This window comes from Anarhichas minor, unplaced genomic scaffold (genome assembly GCF_050575085.1).
Source record: "Anarhichas minor isolate MPS153535 unplaced genomic scaffold, ASM5057508v1 ptg000024l, whole genome shotgun sequence".
In the NCBI taxonomy this organism is placed as follows: domain Eukaryota; kingdom Metazoa; phylum Chordata; class Actinopteri; order Perciformes; family Anarhichadidae; genus Anarhichas; species Anarhichas minor.
This window is the reverse complement of record NW_027466470.1, coordinates 3,866,112-3,890,846: the sequence shown is the minus strand read 5'-3', so window position 1 is coordinate 3,890,846 and position 24,735 is coordinate 3,866,112. Positions and strand designations below refer to the sequence as shown.

The 24,735-nt window shown below is 44.7% G+C and overlaps 1 protein-coding gene across 1 annotated transcript in view; it reads left to right on the top strand.

Moving 5' to 3' along the window:
* svilb (supervillin b) overlaps nt 1–24,735 on the top strand; it is a 34,567-nt gene that overhangs the window by 7,526 nt on the left and 2,306 nt on the right. The window contains exons 7-40 of the mRNA XM_076097841.1: nt 847–1,716; nt 2,173–2,637; nt 3,135–3,305; nt 3,511–3,548; nt 3,677–3,738; nt 4,010–4,146; nt 4,354–4,449; nt 5,355–5,640; nt 6,364–6,429; nt 7,622–8,363; nt 9,576–10,068; nt 11,777–11,909; nt 12,868–12,924; nt 13,529–13,606; nt 14,169–14,316; nt 14,856–14,951; nt 15,200–15,280; nt 15,469–15,646; nt 15,736–15,914; nt 16,178–16,333; nt 16,552–16,688; nt 17,199–17,346; nt 17,491–17,636; nt 18,777–18,952; nt 19,612–19,759; nt 20,129–20,408; nt 20,620–20,771; nt 21,088–21,193; nt 21,582–21,789; nt 21,927–22,060; nt 22,283–22,441; nt 22,614–22,757; nt 23,243–23,364; nt 23,615–23,770. Of these exons, the coding sequence (XP_075953956.1) occupies nt 847–1,716; nt 2,173–2,637; nt 3,135–3,305; nt 3,511–3,548; nt 3,677–3,738; nt 4,010–4,146; nt 4,354–4,449; nt 5,355–5,640; nt 6,364–6,429; nt 7,622–8,363; nt 9,576–10,068; nt 11,777–11,909; nt 12,868–12,924; nt 13,529–13,606; nt 14,169–14,316; nt 14,856–14,951; nt 15,200–15,280; nt 15,469–15,646; nt 15,736–15,914; nt 16,178–16,333; nt 16,552–16,688; nt 17,199–17,346; nt 17,491–17,636; nt 18,777–18,952; nt 19,612–19,759; nt 20,129–20,408; nt 20,620–20,771; nt 21,088–21,193; nt 21,582–21,789; nt 21,927–22,060; nt 22,283–22,441; nt 22,614–22,757; nt 23,243–23,364; nt 23,615–23,770 (6,748 nt within the window). The remainder of the gene's footprint in view (nt 1–846; nt 1,717–2,172; nt 2,638–3,134; nt 3,306–3,510; nt 3,549–3,676; nt 3,739–4,009; nt 4,147–4,353; nt 4,450–5,354; nt 5,641–6,363; nt 6,430–7,621; nt 8,364–9,575; nt 10,069–11,776; nt 11,910–12,867; nt 12,925–13,528; nt 13,607–14,168; nt 14,317–14,855; nt 14,952–15,199; nt 15,281–15,468; nt 15,647–15,735; nt 15,915–16,177; nt 16,334–16,551; nt 16,689–17,198; nt 17,347–17,490; nt 17,637–18,776; nt 18,953–19,611; nt 19,760–20,128; nt 20,409–20,619; nt 20,772–21,087; nt 21,194–21,581; nt 21,790–21,926; nt 22,061–22,282; nt 22,442–22,613; nt 22,758–23,242; nt 23,365–23,614; nt 23,771–24,735) is intronic.

The following is a 24,735-nucleotide window of genomic DNA, read 5'->3' as shown; positions in this document are numbered from 1 at the left end:
CTCTTTGCTCCATTTGCAAAGATGACATAATATAGGAAGGAAAACTACACAGTCTATTTGTTGGTAATGTTTGACGTGTCTCAAAAGAGGACATTCTGATCATTTTCTAACTAGTATGTCCTATGTATGCCACCGGCACCGACATTGTGTCTTTGTGGCCTTATCAGCGGCCTATGCTAGCTAGCATTAGTGTGTACTCATGCACTGTGTAAGTCCTTCATGCCATGTCAGATAAAGCAGAGGCCCATCAATTATGTCTGGCTTAGTGGTCTACAATGAGATTAGAGCAACCTTTGGCTACCGGGGGTCAGAAGGTTGTAGATGAAAATAGTTTGGCTTACTTTTTTGGCACGGAGACATCAGAGAGAGAGTTGTTTGAACTAAGACTCAAATTTAAACCCAGGGCATGGTGCTACTTGACCTTGTGGCGATTTCAACTGTAGGATTTGGGAACTCAAGTTGGTCACATGATAGTCTTGTGTCATAAACTTGTATGCAATAGGTTTTGCAATTTCTTGTGGAAATTGAATTTAGTGCGTGCAAAATTAAAATCAATCAAATTTTTGGGGACTTTATCTAACTTTGTATGTCCTACCGGCTGCCTCGGCAAGTAGCAGATTGTTGTTTGGAGACCACTCAGCGAGCAAAATATGTAGTTGGATAGTAAAATTTTGGCTCATATAAATTTATTTTATGATTTACCATCATGTGTGTCCCTTCAGAATAAAAGCTTGGTATATACTCTTTAGTCATCTCTTGTTTGATTTGAGTTTTGAGTTCGGAGAATGCCGAAGGTCTTTAACTGAACTGAAATCTCAGTGTCCCTTATCCGTTTATTTCCCCAAGAATCCGGGTAAGAGAACGATTGTCCAGGGATGAAATTGTCCAGAGGCCCCCCGACTGGAGTCCAGACAGGAACCAGGGTAACAGACACCGTACCCAGGGGAACTCTGCTCAGTACACCCCACAACGCTCAGAACCCAGCCAGCAAAGGACCGTTCCCCAGCCCAGCACAGGCCACCATACCGCCCACGGCCAAATAGCCTACGTCCCTGAGTACCAACACTCTGGCCCTGCTGTTGACTCTCAGCCCTATTTGGCCCTCCCTGCCCCAGTGGCCGCTGCCAAACTTCCTGGACCTCCTGAGGTGCCACCACGAAGGAGAGTGTGTGCTGACCAAATCCATGCCGCCCACAGGGAGGCAAGATCGGAGGCCAGGCAGGCCCTGAAGGAAGAGGCCCAGACAGAGGGCCTGCTAAAGAGCAGGAAAGCCGTTTTGCCCTCAGAGATCCGCCGAAGGGAAAAGAGTGTGGATGATCCTCAGAGGGGCCGGCATGAAGACATGGACTGGCAGAACTACAGCCCAGAACAAAGGAGGATGAGTCGAGGCGAGGAAGACTGGGATCGGGAGAGACCGAAGGAGAGGGGGAGGGAGAGAAATGTCGAGAGGATCAGAGAAAGAGGGAGACAGCATCTTTCTAGCCATGACAGCCAAGAGGAGACAGCGTTTCGATCTATGCAGCCCTCCCACACCTCTGTACTCCACCAGCCCAGGCAGCATCACTCCTCAGAGCCTGTGTACCATCAAGAGCCCCAAATTCAGCAGCAAGAGCCCCCACCGCAACAACAGTATGAACCCAGAACGAGACAACATGGTGCTCAAATTCAACAGCAAGAACTTCCAATGCAGATTCAGTATGACCACTCGAGACAGCTGCAAGAGCCTCCAAAACAACAGCACCCTCAAAGACTGCAGGAGTGTGAGCTCCAAAGACAAGAGCCTCCAAAACAACAGCACCCTCAAAGACAGCAGGAGTGTGAGCTCCAAAGACAAGAGCCTCCAAAACAACAGCACCCTCAAAGACAGCAGGAGTGTGAGCTCCAAAGACAAGAGCCTCCAAAACAACAGCACCCTCAAAGACAGCAGGAGTGTGAGCTCCAAAGACAAGAGCCTCCAAAACAACAGCACCCTCAAAGACAGCAGGAGTGTGAGCTGCAAAGACAAGAGTCTCCAAAACAACAGCACCCTCAAAGACAGCAGGAGTGTGAGCTCCAAAGACAAGAGCCTCCAAAACAACAGCACCCTCAAAGACAGCAGGAGTGTGAGCTGCAAAGACAAGAGTCTCCAAAACAACAGCACCCTCAAAGACAGCAGGAGTGTGAGCTCCAAAGACAAGAGCCTCCAAAACAACAGCACCCTCAAAGACAGCAGGAGTGTGAGCTCCAAAGACAAGAGCCTCCAAATCAGCAGCAAGACTCCTGGAGAAATCAACAAGAGCCCCGACTAGACTTTGACCCTCAGAGGCAACAGCAGCGGCCGGACCCATCAGGGAACCAGATGTTTGAGTCAGCCATCTATCTCCAGAAGGCCTCCTCTTTGCCGCAGGCCAAACAAAGAAGCATGGAGATGAGCGGAGGGCCCAAACCCAAGATAAGAACCCGCGCCATGTCAGATATAGGCATAAGCCAGCATTCTACCACGTATCGTATGGAGAGGGCAGCGGCCAGCAGAGAGACGTTGAGGGCCGTCCCTCCACCAGGGATGTCGAACGGGGAGATGGGCTCCCTGGACACCAGGGTGTCAGTAGCACAGCTGCGACACTCGTATCTGGAGAATGCCAACCGGAAACCTGAGTTGTAGGTCCACTGGCATGGGCTCTGTGTTGCATCGCTAAATAACCATCTAACTCTGCATTAGTAAGCTGTTGCAAAAACATAATCCAATGATCCAAGAAAATAATTCTGATGGCAATGTTCTGTGGCATGTAATGTGTCAAGGTGTATTGCAATGACATCTACCATTATCATGTTCATTGTCCTGTCTGCAATTTTGTTTTTGGAGCTTAACTTACTTGTGCAAGTTAGCGTCAGCTCTTGCAAGGTAAACCTTTGGAAGTTGTCTGCTGCTGCATGTTAACTTTGACAAATGGCTCTTCGCAGTTGGGTTGCAGTTAGGTTGTGCTCAGCGTGTGCACCAATATCAATGTGTGAGACCCCGTTATTCTAACTTGAGTGCAGTTTCTGGTAAACTACTAGTCTACTAAAACAAAACGTTGTTAATAGTTTTCTTTACTTCTACTTTTCCTCTTTGTTGTCTTCGTCAATCTTTGTAAATCTATACACCACTCTCAAAGTGAGACTACTAAAGTAGATCTGTCAGCAGTGGAGGTAGATCCGGCTAGCGGCAGTGATCGGGACAGGGGTGCCCGGAAGCCTCGCCGCTACATCACTCCAGGAGACAGTCGCATGTCGGAGAGGTTTAGGACCCAGCCCATCACGTCTGCAGAGCGGCTGGAGTCAGATAGGTACAGCAGGGGCTCTCTGTAGCGATCTGCAGGAGCTCTTCAGCAGCATTTTATTTACATGATTTGTTTATTTAATACACTGAATTGCATGGTGGAAGATGGTTCTAGGTTGGCATTCAGATCATGATAATCACATCCTGGTTCCTAAAATACATTAAAAAATGTCTAATTGCTGATGCTTGACATACGTTAATGTTTTCTGCAGGTCTCGTCTCAGCCCATCACAGCTACAGGATCCCAAAGGTAAATTCAGTCTACTGCATATATGCACATATAACTCTTAATTTTTAAAGAAAATTTTAACATCATTTTCCCAGAAGTTTAAATACAGTTGATGCCACGTAACATAATTCCTCTCTCCTTTTCATTAGATGAAGGAAAACTGGATGATAGAGCCAAGATGAGTGTGGCTGCCAAGAGGTCTCTCTTCAGGGTACACTTCTACGTTATGTACATTTTAATCATAAGGGCAGATGATTAATACTGTTTATTTTTGACTGAGCAATGTTTTGTGATCATAATTTTAAAAGAAAAAGCAGGAGCTTTGATCAGAGTTTCAGCAGACGGTGATATTTGTGTAATTGCCGTTGCCATATTTAGTTAACTGGGTATTCATAGAACTTCAAATTTATATAATTTCTCTCCTAAAATAGCACTGCTTTTCTAAACTAAAGTACTGATGTTTTCCTGACATATTCCTCCAGGAGCTGGAAAAGATATCGGACGGAAATGTTCCCAAACCACGCTCTCGGAACGCTGCCGTAGAAAGGCGTCTGAGAAGAGTTCAGGATCGGTCGCACACTCAACCCGTCACCAACAGGGAGGTGGTCACCGCTTCAAGGTAGATCTTGGATTTTGCTTGTTTAGCTGCATCTTGAATCAAACAATTAGCAGAGAATATTATTTTATTCTTTTACCTGTTTTCACCTTTCCGTCTGTCTCTTCAGACACCTCTGTCAACGCCTTTCAAGTCTTTACTTGTTAACTTGCATTATCTATATTTCACAGTTTCTTTGTCATCTATACCTTCTTTTTCTCCACTTTTAAGTGATCCTGCCACATCGTCACAACCTCTGAGCATCCACACTCACGTCCTTCGTGTCCCCAGCCCCACTGCAGTAGGCCCCAGTGTGACCAGCATCAGGTACAGCTGGGCTGCCTACTTACATGTGTATCTGTGTTGCATGCTTACTTAAATAGCATGTTTCTATGCTCTTTCTACCCTTTTGGGATATATGTGCTTGTATTATACTTAAAAACCAAATGCTGTCTTTGTTGCATTAAAACCATCTTTAAAGATTTTCAAGATCTCAGTTCACTGAAAGCACGACAGTAGATTTCAGATTTAGAATTGACCATGCATGGGGGTGCAATACAATTTTATTGTATATGAATCTACATTTATACATTTGATGACTTTGCAATTAAGCTATAAACAAAGCTAACCCTCCCTTGACATATTTACTCTATGACTCTACCACAAAGGATAATGTTTACTGCAACCAACTGAAATGTGGTGCCGGAGACATTTTGCTCTCCGTTTCCCTCTCCTGGCTGCAGTGCTGATCTGTTCATCCGGCTCATCTTACGCTGTTATTCCTGCCCCCCTTGTGAGCTGCTTCTCACCTAAGTGCACCTTATAGGGGAAGGAAGCCGGCTTTAACACTATCGCTCATTCAGTACTTTCCTGTGCCTCTAATCTGCCTCCGTTGTTACAGCTATTTACCTGCTAGCTGGCGTTTGCATGCATGTTCAGTTATTTGATATTTAGCAGAGGAACACGTGTTTTTGGCACCTCAAGACTGCAGATGTTTTGTTTGAATAGACACAGGTTACAGTTATTTCATTTAAAAACTGAAATGTTAGAAGCTTTTGATAAAACACAATAGTTTCTTGTCCGTGAAGGTTCTCGGTCGACCATGTCAGAGGATATCTAAAAGTTATAAGTCAAAGGCAACTGGATGTGGTTTATTCTAGACATAAAATTAGCACCTATTGGAAGATTTACACCCATCCTTTACCCATTGACACCCCCCTGTCACTACCCAGCATCCCGGCCTCCTCGCAGCCAGACTCAACAGTCCAGGATCAGGAGAAGGATATCCAGGAGTACCAGAAACCAGCTCGCAGCGCTGGGGCAGAGGAAGGTGGCCTGGAGCTTTTCTCCGACGAGCCTGACCTATCCTCCCTCACCTTGTCTGAGAAGATGGCCCTCTTCAACCGTCTCGCTCAGCCTACGGGCAAGACCGCCGAGGGGGCCCGAGGAGACACCCGCCAGCGCAGGGCCAACGCCCGATTTCAGACTCAACCCATCACCCAGGGAGAGGTGGAGCAGGTAAAAATATGCAGGCATAATGCAGCTCCTAGCTCAGTAGATTTCAGTTCACAACATTACAATAGATTCACTTTGTCCCTGTTTTCTTGTTCCGAACCCTCACCAGCCTTGGTGGCATCCATCCTAACCGCCCCCACAACATGAATAATAAGTGAATGATGAATATGATAATGTTTTAAAGAGACAAAAAAGTCACGAAAACATTTTTGTGCAGGCCAAATGTTAGATGTAGACACCAACGTGAATTTTGCACAATAGCATAAAAACAATAGCGTAACCAGAAATTCAAGACATTTGGTAGAACATAATTAGATCAAATTAAAAACACTGCATTCGAAGATTATTTGCATGTTAGATCTTCTTACAGTGAACAGGCCTGAAGCAGCGGATGAGTCGCTTCCAGGTCACTGACAGTGCACCAGTTTCTCTTTGTGAGTGATGGGTGAAATGAACAGGTCATCATGAAATGAACAGGTCACAGAGTTTGTTCGGCTTTTGCTTTTTAATGCAGTGGCCTCTAGATGTCACAAATGACCAACAATTGACATGTGGAACTCAGAAGTACTGTATACTGTAAATTGTTGTTGTGTTGGTGTGTCACCACCTTACACTGATACATCTATCTATATGCAGTGAAACAAAAAAACATGTTGTGCCAGAAAACACAGTGTCAGATGCTTTGTAGTCCAGCATATTCACAGTCAGTCACTGGTGTCCACACAGGAAGCTGAGCCGCCGGTAACCTCCGCGGTGTGTAACGGTGACTTAGAGGCCAATCAGGGAGAACATGTAAGACCCCTGCTGCCTGTAAGGAACTTCTGATTGGTTGCATCAAATGATCCCGCTTTCGATTGATCTGATTGGTCCCCCGCTAGTGACCAGTGTTGTCTTGTCTTGCTTACTGTAGCTGAGCTGAGTTTGATGATGTCCGTAAATGTAATTCAGTGTGTATTTGAAGTGGTAGATGTTGCTTTGTCATGAGGAAATGGTTTGAAAGTTCCGGGTGCCCTTGTTTGTTTTCCATGGCTCCTCATTCTTGGATGCAAGCAGTTTCTGTCACATGCTTGTTCATTGCGAAACAAGCATGGAATTATACGACTGAAAATTCTGCATGCTAGTTTATTCAGGCTTCCTCCCAACCCGAATAAACTAGCAAGAAAATAAATAAAACGTATCTGAGGAATAAGTCTGTGGATGGATCTGGCTGTCTGCAGAAACGTGGGTCAATACAAAGTTTCGCAGTCAAAATAAATTGACAGTAGTCTGGTGCAGAGTTTGAGTATCTCTACTGGAGCCAGAGGAAGAGATGGGCCATATTTCAACATACAAAGGGATACATCGACAGTAAATGTCAAGTTAGAACGACCAATAAACACACACATTTATGGGAAATATGGCATGTTGAAATATACCGGAATTTCCCTTTAAGGACACCACTGATTATTCCATGCATTATATAAATCAAATGATACGTTTGCTAACAAATATGAACATAAATAAAGGTTTCCAGACCAGAGTCATGCATGATTGTTCATGAATGGCATAGCTTAGATGCTTTTGAGTTTCAGATGATAACTGTAAGGGCAAATGTTTTGTCTGTCTTCTGTTGTTTATGATTCAGTTGTGTGAACGTCTGTGCTTCAGCTCCCTGCTGCCATTTTGTGAATGACAGAGTTGCTGTACAGCTGCAGCTTCATGAGCAAACCCAAAGTACTCAAAATTGTTTCCCTAATTTCCTTTGATTGCTGCTGTCCTTACCCTCATCCATCCATCTTCCTTCTCATCCATCTTTATTCTTTCATGCATCCATCTGTTCATCACCAAATACCTTCTGTAACATCCACGCATACCTCCACCAATCTCTAACTTCCCTGCCACAATTCCATTTAACCCATCCTCTCTCCATATCAATCCCTTCAGCCCTCCTGTTGTCATTATTTTCCATCCCGAATTTCTGACATGATTCCTGCTGTTCCTGCAGCTGAAAAACGGAGGCGAGATCAAACTGGAGCCCCTGTCTGCCTCCCTGATCCGCTCTGTGGCAGCCGTCACCTCCCAAGCCACCGTCTCCACAGTAACCATCACGCCAGGCAGCGGCGGTGTCGGCAGCGATGACGGCGGTCTCCGTCCAGGGAAGTCCACCGCGATGCCCTACATCCCTGCCCAACAACAGGCTGCCGGCACTGCGAGCAGCCACCAGGAGAGGGCGTTGATGTATTTCTCCATGGCCCAGAGCGGCGACCCGGGCCACCCCGATGCTGAGCTCAACTCCTCCCCCCTCCTCCCTGAGAGCCGACAGAGAGCCGGGGCTCCTCGTGCTCCCACCTCCTCTGAAAGTCACCGGCAGCAGGGGGAGGCGGTGGAGGAGAGCCGGAGGGAGCGTCAGGAGGAGGAGGAGGTTCGGGGGAGACATCAGGGAGGAGCCAGAGGAGAGATCCAAGACGGCAGCATTAAGGGAAAGCTGCACTCCCCCGACAGGGACCGGGACGGCAGGCACCAGCAGCAGCATCCCCAGCCTCAGCACTCTGCCGAGCTCTCTTTGAGGAGGGGCGAGTCAGAGCCTCTGCCCAGCCGGAGAGCCGAAGACGGACACTCCCAGGAGAGTAAGGAGAGAGCCGAGGGAGGAGGAAGAGGAAGAGGAGGGCACCTGAGAGAGGCAGCTCACGGCTCCTCCACACAGGAGCAGGAGAAGAGCAGCGGCCGGAGCCAGCCAGGCATCTCAGGTAGGAGGATGCTTCTCACACGACTTACACAGATATGGGATGGAGAAAAGTCAAATAATGATAATAGGGTTGTGAATAGCTGAGGGTAAAATGAGGGATGTGGGAAGACAGATACAAACAGAGGGGACATAAAGGGAAGAGAGAAAGGGAGTGACAAAAAAAAAAGTGGAAGCAATGTCGAGGGAAGGGGCTGTTCTCATTACCCTCATTGTCTCATGCAGCATGCTCCCACGCATGATTGCTTTCTGCCGGCTGCACACACACTTGTCCCAGCTGGAGGGTATTTGATTTGGCTGATGCAGACAGAGAGAGAGAGGCGTCTGAAGCTGCATCTAATTAGCATATTTGTCCATGCATTTGCCTCGTGGCTCCCTTTGTCTAGAAAGAGGAAGCCCTTTCCTGACATGCTGACTGTCAGAGGTTTTTAAATCAATCTGTGTTGTGCTCACTGTCGTGGCTCATAAAAAGGGGCTGTGGTCCCCGTGCACCACATCACGCCCGTGGGTTCGCCCTGGGGAATACTCCAGTATAATGGGCCTAACCTGTTTTTATGTGCTAATGCAGAATGTGTCCAGGGGTGGTCTTTTTCCCATGCATGCAAACAAACACTACAGAGAGATGAAAGCACTCAGTGCGAGAGTGCAGAACACTTGGCCGGCACTTCCATGAAACAGGTAGAGGACAGGAAGGACACAAAGGATGCCTTGTCTGCAGGCCGTACTCTTATTTAGCTCAGTATTGGTAGATCTATTAGACTAGAGTATCATGAGGCCAGGACGACTTGCACTGCTTCACAATAACTCCCCGTGGACCTTCCTCGACATGCCTAACACTGACCCTTACCCTGACCTCAGCTCAAAGCACAAGTGTAAAGCCTAAGATGTAGTCGTTGACCTGTGTTTTGTCTCCAAATAGCAGATGAGTCCCCAAAATGTGAACACCATACTGTACACAGCAGGCCTTGTACGATACTAATCACATTTCTTCCTTACAAAACCAGCTGCATACACCAGAGTCAATTTCAACTTTGGTTATATTGAGTTAGAAAAAGTATTGGTTGAAATAATTTACAATATATGCTTGAAAATAAATGGTCTAAACACTTAAAGAAAGAGAAAAAACTAGGAATAATGTAGTTAGATGTCTCTGTTAATGTGTGAATCATTTTGACGATTGTAACTACATGATTGTATTACTGTATGCTTATTTCAGACCTGCCGGATCATCCTGTACCACTGAGGCCACCGATAGCTAAAGTGTCATCCAGGACAGTGTCTCACGTTTCAAGCAGCCAGCAGCAAATCAGCCTCCAGCCTCCTCAAACTCTTCCTAAACCCGTCACACAGCAGCCTCCACCGACACCACCCAAACCTCCGGCCGACACCCAGCCCCCACCAACGTACCCCAAACCTTTCACTCAGTCCTCACAAACCCAGGCCAGAGCTCAGGGATTCATCCAGCCTCTCCCTAAGCCCTACCTGCAGACGGCCCCCCAGCCGCAGCCCAAACCCCAGGTGCCTCCACAGACACCACCCAAACCCCAGTCCTTCCACCAGGCGCTGGTCCATTCCCAGTCCCTGCCCCTGGACCACAGCGAGGACTTCGACAGGCACAGTGTCCACTCTGGAGATCTGCTGTCCCCGACGGAGTCTGGAGACCAACTGTCCGACGAGATGTCCGCCCAACAGATGTCCATCAGGGAGAGGTGAGTGACAGCTAAGGATCTGAAAGTGACTTGATACCAGTCAGGTTAATGCCACCATTAAGTCTGTGAGCCCATTTATTTACAGCATACTTTTATCTTACTGGGTAATTGACCACATTCGGACAGTGTATGTAATGCTGCTCGAGAGTGTGATAGCATTTTGACCTATCAGGATCATTTGGCAGAAAAACCTGAATAATAATGATGTAACTTTCATGGCCATCACAGTATAGGCTCTTTTCACAGTATTTACTGTGGCACAGTCTGTCTTTGCTGCATTTTCCTCCCCCTCAATTCCCAACAAAAATATGTTAGGCTCTCCATGGAAGGTAACCAGTCCCTCTTCAAACCCTTTCAGCAGTCAACATGAAATATGTGCGAGGACACTTCTTTAGTGTTACTGGTATATCTGTCTGTATTTTTTTTTATAATTAGTAAGTAACCACAATTAAATACAGACCAAATTAAAGTTTGAGTTTCTGTTTGAGTTTGTGTTTTTTGCTCGTCCATCCATTGCAAACATAGAGCCACAATTTTGCCCAGATGTTTAGCAGTCGTTGAGATATGAGAGACATTATAGGAGAGACAAATCTTTATTTCCCTCAATAAGTATCACACATGCCTTGTGGTCAGAATGTGTGTTCAGTGGTAAGGGGAACTGTTCTTTACTTTCTTGTTAATATCACAAAACCGCAAAAAATAGCAGGGTCCACGAAAACAAAGGCCGATCTCAACCTAACGCCTGGCAAAGCCACAGTCACAAATGAGCCTTGATTCCATTCACAAATCCAGGATCCAGTCGGAGCTCTTAACGAGATGAAAACTCGACACTGAGTCTCATAAATTAGAAGCGTTTGACAGAATCAGGCAGAAGTCTGCTCATCCTCTCAGTTTGTAGGTTTGTTTCACACTTTGACATTTATGTAGGTGACAGAGATTCATTTTTAGGAACATTTGCGTTCCTCCTCCCAGCCAGCTGTGAGCTGCGTGGACTGGAGGAGAAATCCTCTGAGATTCAGCAGGTTCCTCCCAATGTCCTCATTTCTGGCCTGTCCACACTCAAGCAGCTGGGATGATGACACACTTTCTTTTACCCCTCAGCCATCCGTTATCAGCGCTTTCGGAGGCCCGTTTGCTGTTTGTAAAGCAGAAATCTCTGACCTGGTTTTTCACTCTTGAATGATTATTTTCAAACCACAGAAACGTTTTTTTGTCCCCTTTATATGATTATTTTTCTAATGACAGGCTGATCACAATAACTGTCAGACCCTAAAATATACTCACAGGGTAATGCCAAGGAAATGTTTTCACCATTAGATTACATGTTAGCAATTCAAGAGGTTCAAACACCTTACAATAACACACTATTTACAGAAGAACAGTGTCTTCTTTAAGTTTTGGAAATTGGCTTTAAATTGAGTAAAAATATTGAGGTACGATGCTTTTTCTTTGTTCTGGTTTCACCTGTTGTTCAGGTTTGATTCTAGATGTACATGGTCACTACATTGGTTGATGCCATATGATACAATACTTGGCTTGGACAAAACAATTTCCAAGAACTTCCATCAAATAGAAATATCCTAGATGTCTTATCTATTATTTTATACCCCACATGTACACCCACATACTGTATTTTGTACCTTTTAAACTTTGAAACACTTGGATTGGAGTTTCTAATGAGTGATGTGTTTTTGTTGTTTTATGACAGAGTGGCACTGCTGAAGAAGAGTGGTGAGGAAGACTGGAGGAACCGGATCAACAAGAAACAGGAAGTGGTTAAGGTGGTGTCCACCGAGCAGCAGGCGCAGCTATGGGAGTCAGAGCAGACCTGCGAGACGAAGGTCAGTCTCATCTGCACACCAGTGTTCATAATAATAACTCAAATAGTATTATATCACATAAATTGGATTCTTTTTAAAGAGCTGCTTGTGTTGTTTGCTCTAATGGATGCCACGGTGAAGCTGTGTTTAAGAGAGATCCCTGAAAACTCTGCAATACAGCCGGTTAAAAGTGAAAATTAGATCCAGGTTGAAATTAATTTCCCTCTCTTCACCTTCTACTATTGACCTGCTACCTTGTTGCTATCTTGGTGGGAGCTTATACGATAATTAAGTGTCCCTGAATTTAAAAAAAGCACATGTCTCAAAAAAAGTTCCACCTCTGGGTAGACTGGTGGAGCAGCTTCACCAAAGTAGCCAGAGTAAACACATTTCACCCCCATCCTTCGTGGTTACCATGCCAGCTCCCGTCCCCGCTCCTTTAGCTAAGTGCTCCTTTCATTTCCTCCATCAGTCCATCTGTTGTTTGAGCCCAGTGGTCCAGATCAGTGCAGCGTCCAGCCCCTAGAGGCTGCAAACCAGGAAGCATATGGGACAGTCTGCTGCTGTAGAATTAGCTGTCCGGGGGTTTGGTCATAGATTCTTCTTCTTTTTTAACACAATTAGATTTGAGTAAGCTCCCGGCTAAGTATCAATAGTGACAATGAAAGCTTATTTGACAAAAAAGAATGTTTAAGGATCTCTGATACGGATTTATATGCATCTCTATTGGTTAAATAGGAGCTGCAATTAAATTATACACTCAAAGAACCTCTAATTTCTAAGTTTTACACTTTTTTTCCTGCAGTTCATCTACTTCACATTAGTATTCAGTTGGGAGAAACTGCCTGCTTAAACCCTGGATGGTAATCCTCCAGGCTGTCTCACCCCTAAACCCATTACAGCAACAATGCCCTCCCCCTCATCCTCCCCCCTTTCTCTCCATCTGACCGAGAACTTCCCCTGTGTTTAACCCCTGTAGGAGGAAGGGGTGGTCGTTCAAGACTACTCCGCTGTGTCTGTGTCTGAGCAGCTCTGGGTAAGACCCGGTGTGGGCCAATCAGCTTCGTGTGGGACTTGTGTTGTCCAATCACAGCTTTGTGTGGACTTTGTGTGATTGCTTCTCCTGAGTCTGTGGGTGTGTAGTGGGCGCTCTTCTTTACTTTCAGTCTGTGATGCTTCTGAAGTGGTGGGACGGTGTTTGGAAAGTCACTGACGCTAAAACTTTTCAAAGCTTTATTTAGATTTTTGCTGATTCCGTCTTAAAGGGGCATTAAGTAATCAATTTAATTAATTTAATTAAAAACTAAAACATTGAATTGATCAGAATCAGCTTTATTGGCCAAGTATGTGCACACGTATTCAAGGGATTTGACAACAGAAATAGATCTAAAAACAAGGACTCCAGAGCTGAACAAAGAACTTACAAACATTTAACTTTTATACAAAGTCATTATTGTTTCCAGAGCTGGAAGCTGCACTATAGCGAGTAGTTTAACAGTCATGTTACATTCCCAGTGTCCGGCCTTCTCTCCTTTGCATCCCTCCCTTATCTTCCTTCATCTGCACGCTCGTCATTTTTTCTTCCATTTCCTCCTCTGCTTTCCTTTCTTTCACTGTTCCATCCACCTCTACATCCTCAGGAACCTGTCTTCTCTTCCACCTTTTCTCCTACTATCTCCCTTGGCCAAAAGTGTCAGTATATTGACCATCATAGTCAGGTAAGGACACGCAACCGGACAAGCTCGAATGTGCTGCATGTACTTGAGTCTTTTTCTTTTCTGCTTGGTTTGCAGCTACTGGTGTGTTGGGCGCCTTGGGTGCTCTTGAGTTTCATTTGATTCTGACTGCATGAGTACAACTCGGAGTATAGCCGTCACTACTACGGAATAAAGTAGTTTATATGGGCGTGAAAGGACATGCAGCGAGCACGTTTGAGTGCATCCACTCTTTTTTATATCTGCTTGGTTTGATACTGTGACTACATGAATAATTGCTCCTGAGGGAAGAGTGGAGTCACATGAAGTTATAGTGAAGCTGTGTGAGAGGTGATGGAAAGTAGATCCAGTAGTGTCTGGAAGCTTTTTGGTTCGCCTCTATGATCTCGTGTTAAGTTTGAATGCAGCTCTTAAACCTGTTAAGGAAAATAACTCCAACATGACTGAAAGCACCCTGGAATTGTAGCTTTATTGTGCAGAGTTTATTGCTTTGCATTCAAGACCTGTCGCTTTAAAATCTTTTCATAACGTGGTAGTTTTTTCTGATGTCCTCTTGTCTGTGCAGAAGATGGGGGAGGAGATCGAGGCCCAGATGTCCATTGAGGAGAGAAAACAGATGATTTCAGTCCGTGAGGATGCCTGGAAGACAAAGGGCAGAGGAGCGGCCAATGACTCCACCCAGTACACCGTGGCCGCTCGTATGGTCAAGAAAGGTCAGTGTGCAGACCTGCTGTTATCCACCCATATTTATGTGCACCATTTGAAAATGCCACTGGGCATGATTTTTATGCACATTATATTTGACAAAAAAGGGGGCCTATAAAATGCACTTTCCCTAACTCTGATTCTTTCGATGAGATTTGTTTCCCAGTGTTAGATTGCGATGCCCAGTATGATTATTTGTGGCTGAATGCCCCCAAAAATAGCCTCACACTTTCTTAGCAGAGGTTTAAGTCACATTGATTGATTTTTGTCTCTGTAATTGTTTTCTTGACGCTGCCATCTTTCGCTGCCAACGTGTGAAGTGGCCCAGAACACCGAATCTGAGCGCAGATAATGAGCACGACATTTTAAAACTAAGAAAATGAAGTGATTTTGTCTTTTTGTCACAAATTGGTAATATCTTTGGGAATTTCAGGTTATTACTTTTTCAAAAATATGTGGTAAACTCATAATGTTTTGATAGACTGATTCGCTGCTGTAAATTAAAAATATAAATTATCAAATGTAACGTCCTATCTCGTGTCTGCAGGCCTGGCAGCCTCCTCCTCCGTTATCAGTCCCATCCTGTCACCGGTCTCCACCAAACTCAAGAGCAGCGTGCCGGCTGTCAACAAACCACAAGAGGGTGAGACAGATCCGTGTCCAGTGTCATCACTGCTACCTCTGCCACCGCTGCTAAATACATTAAAAAAATCAGAGGAGTTTATGCACCAGTGTGGTTTAAACCTGAAATTGGTTAATTTGCACATTTGTTGTTGCTTTAACCACAAGGGATCGATGCTTTCACTTTCAAACTTTTACAATATGTACTATATGACATGTCTGTACCAATATATACAGTACAGTAGTGACATTTAATTATTTCATTTATAGAAATTGAGGCCAGATCAGACATGGAATCGGACAAGAAACTAGACAAGTTGGAGAGCTTCTTGGGACGTCTGAATAGCAAAGGTATGAACTTCCTCGCCGACTTTAAGCTCGTTACGTGATATCGATATCTATTAAGGAATGTTTTGTGTCATCTTCTGGAAAAGAAAACAATTTATTTGGGCATGTTTTTCTGCTATTTCGGCAAATTCCACCCTTGTTGTGTTTATTATTGTGTTCGGGCCTGATGTAGCTTTTCCTTCGTTGATCAGTGGCCAGTCTGCAGGAAACCACCTTAACAGTTACCGAGAAGGCGGTGAAGGAAGTGATGAAGCTGGATGACGAAATCTTCTCCAAGTTCTACAGACGCGTTGCTGAATTTCCACGCATGCCCACCAGGATCGAGATCACTGAGGATTTTGACGCCATCTTTGGTTCTCAGGGCCCCAAGTAAGTAAACAATGAAGCTTTTAGGGATGGCTGAATATAAGTCGAGCACATCAGACACCACTCATGCGCATGCTTTTCTCCCGTTCCAGGTTGACTTCGGCCATGGTGCAGCACAAGCGGTCGGTGCGGCCGTCCAGGAACGTCCAGTCGTCCAGAAACCCTGTGAAGATGCTGGCAGCCAGAGAGGACATCAGACACGAGTACACGGAGCAGAGGTTGAACGTGGCGCAGCTGGAGAGCAAGAGGATGAAGGCTGAGAAGAGTGAGCGTAAGCATGACGGCGTGTGTTAATCTATGGGTGTGTTTGTTGTCAAAAACTGCAGTGGAGAATTGGGAACATTATCGTTGTTTACAGCCTACAAAACCTTTTTTTTTTTATTGGGTAAACAGTACTAATTGGAATGCAGCCTCAGATGGCCCACTTCTGCAGCAGTGTTTACTGTACTGGTTTAGTTTCTTTAAAGTTTAATGAAGCATTTATGGTATTTTTCTACCCCTGAAGGTTATCATTTCTTTTCTCTCTCATTCCAGTGAATAAATCCTCTGAGTACTCTGATGCTGCTCTAGCTGGTCTGGCCAGTAAAGAAAACTTCAGCAGCGTGAGTCTGCGCAGCGTTAACATCTCCGAGCAGATGTCCAACAACAGCGCCGTGCCGTACAAGAACCTCATGCTGATGCAGGTCAAAGGTGAAAACCCTTTCTGACTGTGTTGAGCTGTGTGCATGAAGCTGCTTCCCTTCCACTGTCTTTACTTTCAGGGTTTAGACTGATAATAGATGTTCAGCCTTAATTAAAACCTGGACTTATGCTGACAGCATGCCCACTGATTTCTTATTTTTTTAGGGAAAGATAAGTAGGCTATGAATAGAAATTTAGAGGAATGGTTTGATTTTTTTTTTTTCCAGGTCGTCGTCATGTTCAGACCAGATTGGTGGAGCCGAGAGCGTCATCACTGAACAGCGGCGACTGTTTCCTGCTGGTCACTCCAGAGCACTGCGTCGTCTGGCTGGGAGAGTTCTCAAACGTCATCGAGAAGGCCAAGGTGAGCGCCTGCTCCTCTATTACTAATCATTACAGTCTGTTCCTGAAGAGTTTTCATTTTGCACGTCCAGAATCAAAGCTACTGCTGTAATGTCGATGGCTGCCTCGCATTTCCATTCCCGGCACACACACGAATAGTACTACACACAGTAATACACACTGGCACATATGCCCATCTGTGCTCCTCATCAAACACATGCTTTCAGGCTACAGCCCTAAGCTCTAATTCCCCAAAGGGTCTCTGTCTAGACGCTTTGTAATAAACATTTGTTTTTCTACTCCGCCTCCTCGTTCAGTGACGTTTACTCATTTCGTTATGATTTTATGCACAACAACCTTCCCGTGAGTCAGCCAAGTCTCTTTACAGTAACCTCACGTTGTCTTCAGTGTCTGACTCAGTTGTTATGAGTTGCACCTTTTCTCAGGATGTGTGTGTAAAAGTTAAGCAGGATGTTGTCGAGGTCCGTTCCCCGTTCCTAGATACATTTTTTTCTTTGTTTCTGGCTTGTAGGCAATAGATATGGCCACCTTCATCCAGACGAAGAAGGACATGGGCTGCAGGGCGAACCAGGTGCAGACCATCGAGGAAGGGGTCAACCCACAGGGTCCAGATACCCAGCAGTTCTGGACGGTCCTCGGAGGACAGGCCGCTTACCAACGTAAGACATGACCTAAATATTCAGATTTGACAAGAAAGTTCAGGTTGTCGCTCTCAAAATGTGTACAGATACCCTGTATACACTTTTTAAAGCATAACAAACAGTTGCACTGATTATAACATGTCCGTCTGATTGTGCTTATAGCGGCTGGTCCACTAGAGGAGGATGAGCAGTTTGAGAATGCCATCGTGGAAACCAACTGTATCTTCAGACTGCTGGATGAAAAACTGGTTCCTGATGATGACGAGTGGGGGAAGGTCCCTCGCAGCTCTCTGCTGGCGTCCAAGGAGGTCAGTGGGACTTTCTGTTGGTCCCCAAAGGCGTCTCGACATGGTTTTTGCTTCTTGTTCTTATATTTAAATGGGGAGAATGTGCTGTCAGTGTTTTTGACCTGGATTAGAAGAAATGTTACACTGCGAGCATTAGTCATGCCTTTTTAAAAGGTGGTGTCTGGAGATTGTTATTTGAATTCAACACCCAAAGAAATACGCCCCAACAGATTTACCGTCCCTCTCGCTCGCACTGCCTTTGACATAAATAGAGTGTTTAAAGTGCTTGAATATATATATTTCGTGCAAGAATGGAGGTTATGTTCCACTGCGTGTCAGCCCACAGTAGCATCGTTGTTTTATGCTCCACCTGCCTGGAGAAAGTGCGGCGGTCACGCCCGTGCATGAGGGATTGAAGTTGAACGATGCAGGTTAAAGATTATTATAAAGATTCTCAGGAATCAACAGTCCTCAAACTATGCCGTGTTAGGTCCTTGAATTTGAGGGAATCGGGCCTGGAACGTCCTTAAATGTAATGTGTTTAAGAAGGTTTGTTGGAAGTTAAGAGGGGAACCCAGGCTACCGGACCGTGAGGCGTAGTGGAGGAGAATCCCTGATTCCACCTCTTTAGCCGACACTGTTCAGCTTTGCTTTCAGTTGCCCTTTGACTCACTGAAGCCTCATGACACCAGAATAATGCAGCATCTCCACAGTATGTAACTTAAGATTTTCTGATATATATATATATAACATGTCAGTATTCTGAAGAGGAGCTCTGTGCTTCTGGCTGGTTTTAAATGTGTTGCTTAGCAACAGCAGGTGCCATGGCGAGCACCTCCTACATCCATCTGTGCACTGCTGCCGCTGAACAAATAGAAACGGGATCAGGACAGTGGGGCTAACACCAAGCAGTGCACTGCAGTTACATTGATCATTTCTCATATAAATGAAGGAGCATCTGGAATGTGATTTATTTATATTGTAGTCTTAATATGGTACAACATATGTAATATATATATATATATATATATATATATATATATATATAGCACTGTCCACATGGTGCTTGTAGAGGCATTTACTCAAAATACAACCTCTGTGTAGCTCTTGGCTAACATGGACAAACAACTCACCGATGCTTTCCCATTGTTTTCGTTGCAGGTGTTGGTGTTTGACTTTGGCAGTGAGGTGTATGTGTGGCACGGTAAAGAGGTGACTCTGGCTCAGAGGAAAGTGGCCTTCCAGCTCGCCAAACACCTTTGGAACGGGACGTTTGACTACACCTGCTGTGACGTCAACCCACTGGACCCTGGAGGCTGCAACGCACTCATACCCAGGTGGGAAACACACACACACACACACACACACACACACACACACACACACACACACACACACACACACACACACACACACACACACTTGCAATAACATTTTATTGACTTGCATTCATTTTCTGAAGGCTTACTCTAACCTTTTTTTTAACCCACATTTTGTACTTACTTAACCCCAAAACCAAGTCTTAACTCATAATTAACTGGTGGACCAACTTTTGTCCCCAGATGGGAGGTGAGTCCCCATAATGTGAGTGTGTGAATGCATTTATGTCCCCACAACATCACTAATACAAGTAAACATACAAACACATCTGCATTTCTGTTCTTCTCATTACTATAAATTACTTGCCCTTGAATAGTCTTTTGATGATAATAATAATAATAATAATAATAAATAGAGTGATGACATTATTGCTACAATCTGCGTCTTTATATTTTAAAAACTATTGTTAAAAAGTGATTGTAAACTGTCTCTAAAAAACAATAGAGGACATAAAAAACACTGATAACTATAAATAACCACACGTGCAAATTTACACACAATAATTTAACAACCATGGTCTTACTTTATTTAAAGCTCTTTGATTTAACATAACATAAAGTTTGATCTTGACATCTTTTCTCTTTTTCTTTGTGTCTGTGTGTACGTCCGATGACAGGAAGGGCCAGGGCCGTCCTGATTGGGCGATATTCGGCAGGCTGACAGAGCACAACGAGACGATCCTGTTCAAAGAAAAGTTCGTGGACTGGTCCGAAGCGAAGTCGCCAACACCAAAGGAAGGCGGCGAGCTCGTACCTGAGCAGAAGGTGCAAATCCAACGCTTGTTTCATGAGGATAACTGCAATTCTTACACAGATCAGAGAGTCTTGTTTTCTCTATCCCCCCCCATCTGTTCATATATTGGATTATTGGGCTGATGCTTGATCTCAGTTAATGTTGCCAGGAACAGTTGGTTACACACTGGCACCGAAACAAGAATAAGAGCATGTGCCTTTGAGTGGATGCTGTACGAAGCACCATAGAGAAGAATGAGCCCATGTGTTACCATTGACAGCTAAAATAGTAAGAAAAGAAGCTTATGCTACATGTCAGATCAGAAAGGACGTTATTATCATGTCTTAAAATGTGCTTTTAAATCAATCTTATCTGTGATCTTTGCGTCTCAGTTCTCTCAGGAGGCCCCGGGTAGAGAATGCCGGCCTTATGACGCCACCTTGATGCTGCCCGTCCTCCAGTCGTCCATTTCCACCATCTTGGACGGGTTAAATGTCGGCCGCGGACACGGCCTGGTGGAGACCCAGGACCACATGAGGACTCAGGAGATCAGCACGGCGTCAGTGGACGTCTGGCACATCCTGGAGTTCGACTACAGCCGTCTGCCACGCCAGAGCATCGGCCAGTTCCATGAGGGAGACGCCTACGTGGTCAAGTGGAAGTACATGGTCAACACCTCAGGTTAGCCACTGTGGACTCCCAATTTACATCCTCTATAAAACATTGTGCTTAATATGTTAGAATAATTTAATGAGCACCAAGTTTTTGTGTTGTAATTAATCAAGGTTAAGATTTCCGTTTGCACAGGGAGATAAACTTGCTGCAATAACAACATTATTATTGACGATTCAGAGTATTTTGTTGATGTTTTTGTCCTGTGTGTGTATGTCAGTCGGTCGTAGGCAGAACCCCGAGGCGAGGAGTAGCGGGCCGGGGAAGGAGAAATGCTGCTACTTCTTCTGGCAGGGTCGGCACTCCACCGTCAGCGAGAAAGGAACGTCGGCGCTGATGACCGTGGAGCTGGACGAGGAAAGAGGGGCGCAGGTACAGGAAACGAGGCTTCTAAACCAGCCAAATAATCAAAACGAAACATACATCTAACAGAAAGTGAGAGGTGGACAATTCAATAATTGAGGACTGTTACTACCCTAGACTGACCAAAATAAGCCTCGTATTAAGGACTGTTTTTATGTCAATGCTGATTTTGTAGCATCATAAGTTAATGAATGATATCCAGATGTTCCCTGATGTTTATTTCTTGCCGTAGGTTCTCCTACTTATCTAGGAGCATGTAGCCATTAAAGTAGTGTTTTTGTTTGCATTAGTTTTATAACTGGTTTCCTGCGTCTGTCTGTTACAGGTTCAGGTGCAGCAAGGAAAGGAGCCTCCGTGTTTCCTGCAGTGCTTCAACGGAGGGATGATCGTCCACGCTGGCAAGAGGGAGGAGGAGGAGGAGAACACTCAGAGTAAACATTTTTACATGTCTGCTCTTTATTCCAGTTATTTATCTAATTCCTTACATTTTTTTCTACACAATAATTGTTCAATGGATGTTTGATTGTATGCCAACAGTTCCTTATTTTTCCTGCACATTCATTAAATTCACGCAGCAGTTGAAACTAAAAGTCATGATTATTAATCATCTACTGCTGAAGCTTCCCATATTATAACCTTTGTGCCAAAAAAAGTAAAGTGGCAATTTTTGGAATACAAAGCAATACGCAGTCTGTTTAGCAATAATTCATGTCTTGAGTTTTTGTTTATTTTGCAATTTGTCGACAGTTAAGAGGCTGGAGATTTGTATGTAATTTATGTAATACTGAGTGATAACTTAACCCGCTGGTCTGCACCCAGGTGAGTGGCGTCTGTACTGTGTGCGGGGCGAGGTGCCTGTGGAGGGCCACCTGCTGGAGGTGGCGTGTCACTGCAGCAGCCTGCGCTCCAGAGCCTCCATGATCCTGCTCAACATCAACAAGGCCATCATCTACCTGTGGCACGGCTGCAAGACGCAGCTACACACTCGCAGGGTGGGAAACACGGCCACGCTCAAGATCAAAGAACAGTGAGTTTCTATAATTACATTTCAGGATGACCTTTAAGATACTATTCAATAAAGTTACACTGATTCAAATTATTATTACTGGTGGGTGTTGTGGGTTGTTTGGTTGCCATGAAACATGAACTCTGTCTTCCTCTCAGGTGTCCTCTGGAGGCGGGTCTCCACAGCAGCAGCAAGGTGACCATCCATGAGTGTGATGAGGGGGTGGAGCCTCCGGGCTTCTGGGAGGCTCTGGGGAGAAAAGACAGGAAGGCCTACGACTGCATGCTGCAAGGTACAGTCTGTACTTACGTACCTTGGTTACTTTATGATATTCACATGTACATTTACTCTAACCTCAGACACAATTAGTACAATTATTTTTGATAGAAATCAGATCAAAACAGTTTCTATAAAATGAGAAGTTTTCTAAAGGAACTCTGGTGCTTGGAAACACTACCACTTTTGTCCATCATGTGAAACTTGAAGGATGTTGGTTTCTGATTTTCTTATTCAGATCCGGGTAAATTCAACTTCACCCCACGGCTTTTCCAGCTGAGCAGCACATCTGGAGACTTTGTGGCGAGTGAGTTCTTCCACCCGTCCAGCGCTCCAGACCTGGTCAGCTCGCTGCCCTTCCTGCAGGAAGACCTGTACAACGCACCGCAACAACCCGGTGAGGCCCGGACACAAACGCATTGCAGTGAATGCACCTTGACAAAGTGGCGACTGCTATTTTGCCCTAAATTAGTCTGAACGTTACAGACCTTCACAGTCTGCCCTGTGTACATGTCTGTCTTAAACTGACAGATATCGTATAGTGATATAATCATTTCCCTCTCTGTCAGCGCTGTTCCTGGTGGATAACTTCCACGAGGTCTACCTGTGGCAGGGCTGGTGGCCTCAGGACAGCGAGAGCACCGGCTCGGCTCGCATCCGCTGGGATTCAGACAGAAAGTGTGCGATGGAGACGGTGCTGCAGTACTGCAAGGGTGAGAACGGGCGATGGTCCATGAAATGCTTCATTGAATCACAGCTGATAGCTGCACTGGTGTATTATTCATATATTAGAAATAATATAAATCTTGGCCCCTGATTAACACCCATGAATGCAATAAACAATCTCTCCATGATGCCACTTTGTTTTCAAGTGTTTAAAGTTAAAATAGTACTTATTTTGACTCAATTTTGACCAAGAAAATAAGGAAATAGTAAGAATGTACAGATTTTCTGGCCAGTGTTTTTGCGAAAGGGTCGTTTTTTTTATTTACTGTCTCTTTAACTTTGATAAAGTCTTCACAATTTAACCAGAACTACTCTCCTCCTCTCTACCTGGATACATTATGAATGTATTATTGAATTGTAAGAGAAAATTAAAACATCCTGCAACACAAACTTTAACCAAACCAGCTGAGTATTTAGATTAGATTTAAATTAGGATTTGAAATAGAATTATTGAGACGATTTTGTCCTGCAGAGAAGAACGAGAAGAAGCCTCAGAAGTCGTATCTGATCCACGCCGGTCTGGAGCCGCTCACCTTCACCAACATGTTTCCCAGCTGGGATTACAGAGAGGACGTGGCCGAGATCACCGAGAGGGTCCGCAACACACACACACACAGACACACACGCACATCCAACATCAGCTCTCCGTACATTGGTGGAAGCTGTCAAAATACACTCTTATTTATATGATATAATCATGATATCCGTAAGCAATCAGGAGGAGACATTATACTGTGCGTATAGAACCACAGCCTCTTTTTCACACACTATTGAAAAACGAATTGTCCAAACACCTGCTGTCATCATGAGAGACGTCATGCCGTGTCCTCTGTTGTGGCTGCAGGAGGCGGAGGTGTGTCACCAGATCATCCTGGTGGAGGACGTGTTGGCCCGGCTCTGTCAGAACGCATTCCCTCTGGCTCAGCTGCAGGCCCGGCCGCTCCCAGAGGGAGTCGACCCGCTCCGCCTGGAGATCTACCTGTCCGACCAGGACTTTGAGGTCAGCAAACCAACGTGCAAAACTGCTGCACCAAACCACGTTTTATATCTAAGTGTTTGTAATGTTGGAAGCAGTGTTATAAAACAAACATCCTTGTTTTAGATAGCATGTTTCCCTCCCTTGATCAGAGTTTTTAGGACATTTTGATCATTAAAAGAGGCAATTCTAACAGAAATATGAAATCATACACACATAAAACTGAGTTTCTCATCACAGGAGAAGATCTGATTAATATTTTGAGTAACTTTCAAACTAACTTGTTGAAATATCTACCTAGTTAAAATCAAATGTGACGTGTTTTGCAGTTAAGACTTTAGCTGTGGTTTACACTGAGGGGCAAATTGATAAAGAACGAATGGCGGCCTCATATAGCTCGATCAATTGCAAAAAGATGAAATGAAATTACAGCACAAACACGTCCATAAAGTTTTGCAGCTGATTGCAAATATCCATGTGGCCAAATAGCACAGATCAATCCAAACCTCCTGTAGTGCAATTAAGAGAGAGGAAAGGGCAAAATGTAGAAGTTCTGCTTCGTGTCGATATTGATCATAGCTTATGTATGAAATAGACGATTCAGAGGTGGATTTTCCCTCTAAATCTACAACTCCTCATTCATATCATCCTAACTCCATCTAACTCTCACTTCACAGACCAAGTCGTAGGTGGATTCAGGTAAGAAGAGCCACTCATTTGATTCATCAGCATTCAGGCGACCTGTCATCCTTGATAGCACGTCAGCACTGTGTTGTTCTTTCTTTCTTTCTTTCTTAATGTGGTATGAAAACTCTGTTTCACTCCCCGAGTGTGGTGCTGGTTGAGGAGGAAAGTTTTGCGCTTGGCTGCTCAATTACGTCTGAAAAAGATCATCCAGAGTACTGGAGAGAGATATTATGAGTCCTTCACATCAGCTGCTTCACACAGAAGATAACAAACATAGAACGACACATGAACTAAGAGTCCAT